Source organism: Thalassophryne amazonica, chromosome 9, assembly GCF_902500255.1.
Source record: "Thalassophryne amazonica chromosome 9, fThaAma1.1, whole genome shotgun sequence".
Lineage (NCBI taxonomy): Eukaryota > Metazoa > Chordata > Actinopteri > Batrachoidiformes > Batrachoididae > Thalassophryne > Thalassophryne amazonica.
In genome coordinates, this window is record NC_047111.1 from 16773642 (window position 1) to 16785778 (window position 12137).

Consider the following 12137-nt stretch of genomic DNA (forward strand, 5'->3'; position numbering starts at 1 on the left):
GATGAAAGTTTCACGTGTTATTCTGTCCCATTCTTCTTACAGTTACAAGGTCGTCGTTGCATCTTTCATTTCAAAACTTCTTCACATATTCCAGTACCCATACCATCTTCTTCTGCAGCCATGCCTTTGTAATGTGAATAGAATGTGGTTTTGTGTATTGTCTTGTTGAACAATGGGTGGACGTCTCTGGAAAGACATCCTTAAGGTAGCTTATGTTGCTCTAAAATCTAAATGTCCTCTGTATTCATGCTGCCATCATAGACGTGTAAATGACCTTTGCCAAGGGCACTGACACAATCCTGTACCATAACAGAGCCTGGATTTTGGACTTGTTGCTGATAACAGTCTGGATGATCTTTTTGGCTTTAGTCCAGAGGACATTTCATCCATTCCTTCCATAAAAAATCCTGAATACTGTTTGGTCTAACCACAATACTTGTTTCCACTGAGTGATGGCCCAAAGCAGAACCCAGAGAAGTTGACTCTGGACAAGGTTAACATAAAGTTTGTTTTTTGCACAGGAAAGTTTTAAGTGGTGTTTGTGAATGCAACTGTGTATTGCAGTGCTTGACAAAGTAATCCCCTAGTCCATGTGTTTATATTAGGTATTGATGAATGACTGTTCTTGTTGCAGTGCCCTGAGTGTTCAGCTTAGACCTACACCTTTTGCACACCGAAATTCCTCCAGATTCATTGAATTGTTTAATGATATTACACACAGTAGAGGGATAAATATGCAAATTCCTTAAAGTGTAGGTGACATAAAAAATATGCACAAATAATCACAAAAAATGATGAAATGTGGATATTTTCAAAATCCTGAACGATAAATGCACAGGTGAAGGATAAGCAATAGCTGTCTGAAGCCTGCACTGTATTTCAGCCCTCAGCCGCGGCCATATTGTTGCTACCTCATCACGAGAACGGCACCTGCTGATTCAAGCCCAAATCAATTGTAAACACGGTGGAAGTCGAGCTGTTTTCGGACTATTTTTTTTTTCTAGTGTGGAGCTTTTTTTTTTAAGTCCAGTCTAAAGGTGTTTCTGTAGAAGCTGTGTGAAATACAGCCTTATGGTTTTGAGCCTTATTTAGACCATAATGGGGGAGAAGAAACATTGGAGGAAAACCTTCAGTCTGACTACAGTGACAATATTCAGAACACAGAATGGTGATTCTAAAAGAAATAAATAAATAATGACGACAATTTCAGCATGCAGCATATGATGAACTTTTTTTTCCAGCTCTGTGGTCATAATTGACTGTTGTTTTTTTTTTTTTGTTTTGTTTTGTTTGTTTGTTTTTATTTACTCCTTGACGTCAGAAAAATGTGATGAGGAAGTGTGGATTTTTTATTTAGTTTTATCTTAGAAAAAAAAGACATGAGGGACTGAAAATATCAGTTATCTTTAAAATAAATATTGTTTCCTTTTTTAATACAGTTAGTGTGTATGTTAGTAGCATAACACGTTATTATTAAATATTAAAACCATTCACAGAAGCAGTAAATATCTTACCTGTCCATTTCAGTGAGATCATCTGTAAACTTATCCACCTTCACAAAACATCTGAAAATAATTTATTTCCTTCTGTCTTGGCTGAAGAAAAGTCCATTTGTCACACAGAGTTTGGTGCCAGGTTACAGCACCAGCTGTACAATCGTGATGACGTCAAAGATAATCTTATCAGATATTCCTGTCGTGTGTGGTGGGTTAAGAGCGCTCTGATCTGCTCGGAAGAGCGTCAGGAGCGCTCTGATCGCAAATCAGGGATATTCAACATGTTGTTTTTTTTTGGCCCGATATCGCAGTGTGTGTTGTGTTCTCCGACCACAAACGAGCTCACAGCCTGCTGAATGTGACGTGCAGCCAATCAGAAAGCGAGGTGACGGACGTACGGAGCGGAAAATAAAATCAAAACAGCTGTTCTGACTTACCAGAAAGTCCGGTGGTCGCGCTGTCTCCACTTCTTTAAAGAACGCCTTTCCTTTTCCTTTTTTTTTATCATTTTTCCCTCTGTTTTAAATAGTCCACAAAGTACCTCCGTTTGTTTACTCTGAAGTCACGTTTAATCTCGAGAGATTTTGGGGAGATTTCCTGTCTGAACTGTAAATGTTCATGTGTTAAATCTGTTCGTGTGTGGTGGTGTTGTTATTACCGTGTGGCTGAACACCACACACTGTACGACCAAACCTGTTAGATCCATGATTTTTTATCTTCACGTGTGTGGTCTCTCAGGTTTTGGAAACCTAAAGATAATTTTAAAATCCTGTCGTGTGAACCAGGCTTTATTTGTCCACTTATCTGCAGAGAACTGTAAGCTGCTATGCCTTACGCTCGAATGACACTTTGTGTTTTTCTGTTCCCCGTGTTCGAATGGAAAAGGGAAAGAAAGCTTTTAGTTTTGACTCCCCCTTTTCTTGGAATGCCCTCCAAATGGAATTGAAACTGCTTGGGCTGGTTTCACTGACAGCCCTCCGATCACTATTAGAAAACTGACAACCTAAATCTTTTGGACAATGTGTCTGTTTTAAACCCTGTCTTAGACCATGAGTTTTACTGTGTTGGAGTTTGCATTGTTGTTTAAAATAATTGTCCATAGGTTAGCTGGTTGTGTTGTATTTAAGGGTGGATGTGTTGTTTTTATTATTGTTTTATTATTGCATTGCCTGTTGGTGTGTGCTGTTGCCTTCTTGGCCAGATCCACCCTGCAAAAGAGGTCTTGATCTCAGTGGGTTTGTCTTATCTGGTTAAATGAAATGAAAAACATAACATGTCACCTACACTTTAATCTTTCTTTGAGGAATATTGTTTTAAAAAAATGCAATAATTTTCTCATGGATTTGTTGACTAACTGGAGATCTTCTCCCCACCTTCAAAGTCCCAGTCTTTCATGGATACTGCTTTTGTACCAAATCATCAACTGTTTGAAGTAACATCGTTATTTATTTAATTTTTTTTTAAACCTTATTACTCGCTTTAAACTGGCCCCATCCAAGCTTTTTTTTATGTATGACAGCCCTGAAATGCAAGAAATTAGGATAGGAAATGAAGTTGATGATACAACACATTAAATATGCAATGAAAGATGAGACAAAATAATGTTTGGTTAAGTAAAGTTCAGTCTAGTTTTCAAAAATAAAAATATTTTGCAGGCTGCTGATCTTCAGAATTTGTTGTTTTTCTACAACCCCTGGCAAAAATTATGGAATCACCGGCCTCGGAGGATGTTCATTCAGTTGTTTAATTTTGTAGAAAAAAAGCAGATCACAGACATGACACAAAACTAAAGTAATTTCAAATGGCAACTTTCTGGCTTTAAGAAACTATAAGAAATCAGGAAAAAAAATTGTGGCAGTCAGTAACGGTTACTTTTTTAGACCAAGCAGAGGGAAAAAAATATGGAATCACTCAATTCTGAGGAAAAAATTCTGGAATCATGAAAAACAAAAGAACGCTCCAACACATCACTAGTATTTTGTTGCACCACCTCTGGCTTTTATAACAGCTTGCAGTCTCTGAGGCATGGACTTAATGAGTGACAAACAGTACTCTTCATCAATCTGGCTCCAACTTTCTCTGATTGCTGTTGCCAGATCAGCTTTGGAGCCATGTCATGGACCATTTTCTTCAACTTCAACCAAAGATTTTCAATTGGATTAAGATCCGGACTATTTGCAGGCCATGACATTGACCCTATGTGTCTTTTTGCAAGAATATTTTCACAGTTTTTGCTCTATAGCAAGATGCATTATCATCTTGAAAAATGATTTCATCATCCCCAAACATCCTTTCAATTGATGGGATAAGAAAAGTGTCCAAAATATCAACATAAACTTGTGCATTTATTGATGATGTAATGACAGCCATCTCCCCAGTGCCTTTACCTGACATGCAGCCCCATATCATCAATGACTGTGGAAATTTACATGTTCTCTTCAGGCATTCATCTTTATAAATCTCATTGGAACGGCACCAAACAAAAGTTCCAGCATCATCACCTTGCCCAATGCAGATTCGAGATTCATCACTGAATATGACTTTCATCCAGTCATCCACAGTCCACGATTGCTTTTCCTTAGCCCATTGTAACCTTGTTTTTTTCTGTTTATGTGTTAATGATGTCTTTCGTTTTCTGTCTTGACGCTTTGATGTCTTCCTTGGTCTACCAGTATGTTTGCCTTTAACAACCTTCCCATGTTGTTTGTATTTGGTCCACAGTTTAGACACAGCTGACTGTGAACAACCAACATCTTTTGCAACATTGCATGATGATTTACCCTCTTTTAAGAGTTTGATAATCCTCTCCTTTGTTTCAATTGACATCTCTCGTGTTGGAGCCATGATTCATGTCAGTCCACTTGGTGCAACAGCTCTCCAAGGTGTGATCACTCCTTTTTTAGATGCAGACTAACGAGCAGATCTGATTTGATGCAGGTGTTAGTTTTGGGGATGAAAATTTACAGAGTGATTCCATAATTTATTCCTCAGAATTGAGTGATTCCATATTTTTTTCCCTCTGCTTGGTCTAAAAAAGTAACCGTTACTGACTGCCACAACTTTTTTTTTCCTAATTTCTTATAGTGTTTCTTAAAGCCAGAAAGTTGCCATTTGAAATGACTTCAGTTTTGTGTCATGTCTATGATCTGCTTTTTTTCTACAAAATTAAACAACTGAATGAACATCCTCTGAGGCCGGTGATTCCATAATTATTGCCAGGGGTTGTACTTCTAGCAAGAGCGGCTGCTTCTCAGCTCACAAGATAAACTGACAGTCAGTGACGCTGTGACATCAGATATGGTGATCAGCTCCACGCTGATGATACATTAGTGGTTAAAATACTCTCAGAGGTCACTATATCATACAAACTACAGTCAGGTGTATCAATGTTTTTGTGCACAGAATGGTTCCACTGACAGCCAGAAGCGCAACAGTGTCAGACAGAAGTTAGTATCTCTCACACTGAAGAAGAAATCAAAGATCACGGAGGAGGTGAGGATGATCAGCTCAGCTAGTTTGTTTCTGCTTTTATACCGGTATGTTTAGTGTTTAAACTTGTGCGTAAAATACTGTACATACTTAGATCTGTTAAATCTATGTAACAGTTATAGGTTGTTTTGTTGTTGTTTTTTTTTGTTTGTTTTTTTTGAGTCCAGCTCTGTTCAGGTTGGTTTTTAGACTTGTGCTCACCTTCGATGTGAGCGGCTCTTTGGTGTTCCCGGTAGGTGACTAGGCGGTTGACCGACGCAGATTACAGCCTTCATGGGAACAGCATGCTGGAGGACAGGCCCACCTCCAACCTGGAGAAACTTCACTTCATCATCGGCAACGGCATCTTAAGGCCTGCCCTCAGGTGACCAGAGTGAATGATGATTAAGAACAGGGGCACTTTCTGATGCTTATCCAGACCCAAGTCGTGATGGCTTTACAGTGTGAAGGAGCAGAGGCTCTACTCTGAGTCCCTCAATTCAATTTCAGTTTATTTTCATTTATGAGGTCTATTAGATAATAATCCGACCTTTTTATTTTTTCAAAAAGTATATGGACTTGAATGACGTGCGATTACACCAATCATGCTTGAACCCTCGTGCACATGCGTGAGTTTTTTCACGCGTCGGTGACGTCATTTCCCTGTGGGCAGGCCTTGAGTGAGATGTGGTTCCGCCCTCTCGGCTGAATTCCTTTGGAATATCCGAGTCGACACTATTCAAGAAATTAAGCTGGTTTTCGGTGAAAAGTTTAACGGCTGATGAGAGATTATGGGGTGTTTCTGTCAGTGTAAGGACTTCCCACGGAGCGGGATGTCGTGCAGCGCTTCCAGGCGCCGTCGTCTGCCTGTTTCGACCTGAAAACATCCTAATTTAAAGCTTAATTCACCCAGGACGTCGTGAGAGAACAGAGAAGATTCAGAAGAGGCCGGCATGAGGACTTTATGCGGACATTCCACTGTTTAAGGACATTTTTTTAATGAAAGACGTGCGCGCAAATTCGCCGAGTCGTTTCCGTGGCGACTCGGCAAATCTGTGTGCGCCGCGACAGGAAAAACACCTCCGTGTTGAAAACCATTTGTAAAATTCAGGCGGCTTTTGATGGCTTTCAACAAGTGAGTAACTGAGAAATTCTTTAACAGCTTGGGCATGTTCCAACTTGCCCGTTAAGGTTTCCAACGGAGGTGTTTTTCCTGTCGCGACCCCCCGCGGTTGGGTCCGGCCCGACATGCGACTCTGCCCGCACGTTCTTTCATTACAAAATGTCCGTTAACAATAGAATGTCCGAATAAACTCCTCATGCCGACTTCTTCTGAAAGTTCTCTGTTCTCTGACGACTTACTGGGTCAACAGAGCCTGAAACGTGGAAGTTTTCAACTTGAAACGGCGAGACGCTGCCGCCTCGAAGCGCAGATCGCCGTCAGGCGCCGTGGGCCGTCCTTACGGCAACACTACCAGACCAAAATCTCTCATCAGCCGTTAAAATTTTTACCGAAAACCAGCTGAATTTATCGAATGGTGTCCACTCAGTTGTGCCTTACAGTTTTGAAAAAAAATTTGATCAAACAAAGAAACAGTCTCTGAGCCATTCCTAAACAATGAAAAAATCGACGAGAGGGTGGGCGACTCCTCACTCAAAGACTGCCCACAGGCAAATGACGTAACCGACAGGCGTGAAAAAACGCTCGCATGCCCACGAGGGTTCAAGCATGTCTGATGTAATCACACGTGATTCAAATCCATATGGTTTTTGAAAAAAATAATAAGGTCGGATACTTTTCTAATAGACCTCGTATATAGCGCCAAATCACAACTGCGTTGCCTCAAGGCGCTTCACAGAAGTAATGCTGCGTTTACACATAACGACGACAACTCACGAATGCCACGAAGTACACATTCTTGGCCGCTGATCACGAATGTGATTATTCGGGGCAGAGGCGGTAGGTGTCCTCAGGAACTGCTGCAACCTGTTACCCCACTTTGCGATTAATGGCATGTGTTGCTGGAGAATTATCAGGAACCATTACGCACGGTCAAGAATAGTGTCCCGCGTTATTGCGCGTAACAGCGCATCGTTAAGTTCTGTCACGTTGTGAACGAGGTGAATTGTCTCCACACTCACACCCATATTCATCCAGCCGAATTCAGATCGCTCCAGTTTTTCAGAAGAACTTTGTGACTGCATGCGTAGTTGGGCTCTGTGCCATGGAGTGGTGTAGAGAGGAGGAGACGGACAGAGCCAGATGTGTGGCTTCATGCGGCTCTCGTCTTGCGCATTTTCCCAAACATCAGGCACATGCAGCAGGTGGAACACCTGCAGGAGCGCGCTAAAGAGCACTGAAATTAGACTTTTAGCCGACTTGGTGTCAGCAATCAAACTGAATGTGATGCAGCAGGTTTTAATTGTGCTCACGCTTCTTCCTCCGCCGGACTGGAGGAGGTGCAGAGATGTCTGGCTGCACATGAGTCTCCTCTTGCTCCTCTGGCTCAGACTCGTTCTCCCGCTCATCGGTTACAACAGCAGGTGGAACACCTGCAGAAGCGTCCTGAGGAGCTTCAGCAGGAACTGTGGAATGACATTTGGAGCCGAGTTTAATTGTGCGCACGTGACAGAAAACTGATTCGTTGTGGCGCGCAGTGAAATGTGACGCCGCGTTACAAGTCGTGTCAAAACTTGACAGTTTCCGTGACACTTCGTAATAACACGTGATAGTTTGGGCTCCAAGAACCATCACAGGAACCACTACGAACACTGTCATGTTCTATTAAGGATCACTACTCTTCAAGACAGATCAATACGCTCAGTTGCGACCTCCACGACGTGAGACGAAATGAGGGTGGTGTGTGACATTCGTGGAAGATTTTTTGACAGGCAAAAGCATGCTCCACGAATATCAAGAATATTACGCACCGACATGCACTATTAAGAAACCTATTCAGATGCTTTAAGTCACATTAAGAATGTCAGGAATGTGTCACGAATGACAGAAAAATGACATTCGTAACGCGTCTTGGTTATGTGTAAACGCACCTTAAGGTCTAACCTTACCAATCCCCAGAGCAGCAGTGGTAAGGAAAAACTCCCTCTGAGGAAGAAACCAGATCCCTCCCAGATATTCAAGCGTTTCACCCTGTCCCTGAATGTAAGCCCAGGCACCCGATGGAGAAACCTCATTTCTACCACATGTATCTGCAACTTTGAAGGATACGCCTTAGAAACTGTTCAGCTGTATTTGAGTGGCTGTTTACCATTTGTCTAAATTTTAAAATTTTCAGCCTTTTGGCAGCTGGGTGTCTGCAAATTTCACTGTGTTGGTTAAAAGAAAAGATGCTTTTAGTCCTTTAGGATAAAATCCCAACAGACCACATTATTTCTGGAGTTCCTCAAGGCTCTGTTCTTGAACTTTTCATTATTTGACATTTGTACTTTGAATGGGACAAATCAGGAAGAATAATAAAACCATTACAGCTAATTTAGCAGATGACACATTTGCTCAGCAGTAACAGGAAGTCGTTTGAACCACACACAATCTTCCAAGGGAGCAATGCCTGAACATGAAAATAAACATTGATAAAATGGGGATTGTTTTCATTAGCTTGGCAAATTTAATATTTATTTGCCAAACTGTGTGATGATATTGGCCAAGTGGTTAGTGCACTTGGTTTCAGTGCAGAAGGTTCCGGGTTCAAATCCCACCCCTGCCACATTTCTCCATGTAAAGTGGAGTTGCGTCAGGAAGGGCATCCGGCGTAAAACCTGTGCCAATTCAACATGCAGATCCACCTTGGATTTGCTGTGGCGACCCCGAGTGCAAAAACAAGGGAGCAGCCGAAGGGACTTGCTTAGTTGAAGTGAGGAGGTCAAGAGGAAAAGTCTAAATCTGTCAAAGTGCTCTGACGACATCAGGACACATTTGATTGTTATATTAACAAACAGTTTCAAGATACATCAGTTTGAAACCAAAAGATTACCTCTGTTTCTTTCACAAATTGCTACTACTCAGGGAATACAGTGCTAGGTTTACACCTCATGGTGGCGCAAGAGAGTTGAAGCCATTGCAGACAGTGGCAATTTGACCTCGAGCTGTTTTGGGTTTGGATCCTGATCTGATTTTTGCTCTTTTCTGTGCCAGGGATGAGATCTACTGTCAGATCTGCAAACAGCTAACGCAAAACCCGTCAAAGAGCAGCCACGCCCGCGGGTGGATCCTGCTGTCACTCTGTGTGGGCTGCTTCGCCCCCTCCGAAAAGTTTGTCAAAGTAAGAACCCACGAACCCCTTTAATGAAGTGGTCTCTAAAGACTCAGCAGCACTATCTGAACACCACTCTGTCAAACTGTTTTCTAATTGAACTTTTGGAATCACCGCAAACATTTTTGTCAATGAAAACCAAATGCTAATGTTTGACTTTTATTGGTCGCCTTGTTTTGCCGTCTCTCTTGTCTTGGACAGTACTTACGGACGTTTTTGAACGGCGGTCCTCCTGGTTATGCGCCATATTGTGAGGAACGGTTACGGCGGACATTTGTCAATCGAACACGGCTGCAGCCGCCATCATGGTTGGAATTACAGGTACTGCATGCTAGCTGCACTAGGACGCCAAGTAAGAAACTATTCATCACAAAGAGTTTGGGGTCTTTTTTTTTTTTTTGTCCTTCCCTTGATTTTTACTCACTTAAAACTTTTTTCTCACTGCATCTGCAAGTCCTGCACCTCTACAGAAACAGCACAGTCACAGTTAGAAATAGAGAGAACTCAAGAATGCCTTTTGTGCTGTTATAATGTCATAAATCATAAATTTTTGTCACCATGAGTCTGAATTTCTTTGATAAATTTTCCAAAATAAAATAAAATAAATAAAAATCTATATTTTTCCAACTGTCACCAGTATTGGGGGAATTTGAGAACCCAGCCATCATTTCTGTTTTTACAGTTTCTGACTATGATAAACGACATAAATTATTTAATTTTGGTGTTTTAAAGCTATCAACAGGTTGGGGGCTGAAAGGTTTCAGAACTTTTCAAAGCGAGTTATAGTATTTAAAAAAATAAAGTAAATAAAATAAATGAGCAAGATGAACAAGACAGAAAGGGTCTAGAGACTCTGAAGTCCTTTGGAAAAAGAGTAATTTTGAGCAAATATGAGGATAATGGATCAAGTAAGTCATTTGGATGTCTTGTATTGTCTGAAATTGTTTACTCATCTGTGGGACCCAACAGGGATTCACTCAGAATGGCCAGCTTACCATCAGGTAGTCCCCCATGGATTGTCTGGACCAAAATAATCCATTGAACGTTTTTATCAGAAAATTATCGGATGGCACATTGTGCACCACGCATGAATCTCAAAGGCATTAGTCCTGTGGATATTCATCCGAAGGAATAAAAATCAAAGTTTGTCGGAAAAGTGGGTTCATCTCAGCAATTTGTGGTACTTTCTATTTATTCTGTGACATGTTTTAGGATGTTCTGAACGCTCTGAACAACATGCGCTCAAGATGACACTAACCATTCTCATGCTAAGGAATCTTAGCAAGTTACTGCATTGTAGCGAAGTCTATCCATTTCTAGGAACTGGTTCCACCTTAATCTGATCAGTTTTTTCTTCTAGGCCACAAAGTCTAAGAAGCCCATCATGCTCCCGGTGACGTTCATGGATGGAACCACCAAAACTCTGCTGGCAGACTCGGCAACCACTGCCAGCGAGCTGTGCAATGCTCTAGCTGATAAGATAAACCTCAGAGATCGCTTCGGCTTCTCGCTCTACATTGCGCTCTTTGATAAGGTAGAACCAAAACCTGCTCGTTCTGCTGCATCGGCCTTCAAATTGAAGTCATGCCGCTGATGGAAGAACGGATCAGCTCACCTGTCAATCCGCTGTTGTCAGGTGTCGTCATTGGGCAGTGGCAGCGACCACGTCATGGATGCCATTTCTCAATGTGAGCAGTATGCCAAAGAGCAGGGTGCCCAGGAGAGAAACGCCCCCTGGAGGCTGTTCTTCAGGAAAGAGATCTTCACACCCTGGCACAACCCCACTGAAGACAGTGTTGCCACAAACCTCATTTACCAGCAGATAGTCAGAGGGGTGAAGTTTGGAGAGTACCGCTGTGAACGGGTGAGCGCGAGCCGTCCTCTGATTAGTGCAGATATGTTAAAGGTGGCGTCTTTATTTCTTTTTTCAGGCATCGTCAGTAATTCAGGTGGGAAGCCGGGGTCAGACGAGATGACCCCAAAGAATGCGACATGTAACGATCAGGTGCTTCCGCCGTGTGAACATAGTGGTCACGATAACGTGTGACTTGATACCATGTGATCGGTTTTAAAAATAACTGATATCCTTGTTTTCCATCTCGGATATTCCAAGCTCCAAAAATGTGATCATGTTTACTTGAAAGTCTTTTGTTTCATTGAGGAAATGGTTATCTTATGGGGCTGTTCTGCAGAGTGCTGTTCCTTCCCATTTAATCCTGAATATCAAATCGGGGCATGTTTTGAAGCATCATCGTAGCTCCTTGATTCGTCTTTGTCAGACTTGAACAAACTTAGTATATATGTAGTAGTTACAGCCTTCATCGGCACCAAATTAAAAATTGGAATCCAATTTTTCAACTATTTACAAATTTCATCCCGGTTTTTGAAATTGTTGATAGTACATGGCAACGCCATGGTTGAATTTCTTTAAATGGGATATTTGTAGTAATTATGGCTTGAAACTTGTTTGATTGTGTCCTATTTGGGGTAAAAAGCAGCGTTTGTTGTGGTTTATGTTCAAAGTTGAACAGCTCGATTATATCTTGCCAAGGGTGCAGCTCCTTTCCTTTATTTTCAGGCAGGTTGCCGTGTCTGTACTTTGTAAGCCAGCCTGTTAGGAAGCAAGGCAGATTAAGCCATTTCATCCCATTTTTGCATTTATTTGGATCATGGGCAATCATAGTAGAATGGTGCTCTGTTAGTCATTATGATGTGATGATTATGAAGATTTGAACATTCCTGAAACTTTACAATTAATTCCTGAACTAAACCCTGATATTGTATAAGTGGCCTTCTACCAACAAATTCTGAACCACTAATTACCAACCAGATTTCCCATCAGATCACCTTTATTTCCTGTCTTTCATCTTTAGCTGATGTGTCAATTTAGTAAAATGAGGCG

The 12137-nt window shown here is 41.5% G+C and overlaps 1 protein-coding gene across 1 annotated transcript in view; it reads left to right on the top strand.

Annotated features, from left to right (window-relative positions):
* myo7ab (myosin VIIAb) overlaps nucleotides 1-12137 on the top strand; it is a 117429-nt gene that overhangs the window by 76562 nt on the left and 28730 nt on the right. The window contains exons 26-31 of the mRNA XM_034177677.1: nucleotides 4899-4988; nucleotides 5222-5349; nucleotides 9118-9244; nucleotides 9437-9556; nucleotides 10596-10769; nucleotides 10872-11099. Of these exons, the coding sequence (XP_034033568.1) occupies nucleotides 4899-4988; nucleotides 5222-5349; nucleotides 9118-9244; nucleotides 9437-9556; nucleotides 10596-10769; nucleotides 10872-11099 (867 nt within the window). The remainder of the gene's footprint in view (nucleotides 1-4898; nucleotides 4989-5221; nucleotides 5350-9117; nucleotides 9245-9436; nucleotides 9557-10595; nucleotides 10770-10871; nucleotides 11100-12137) is intronic.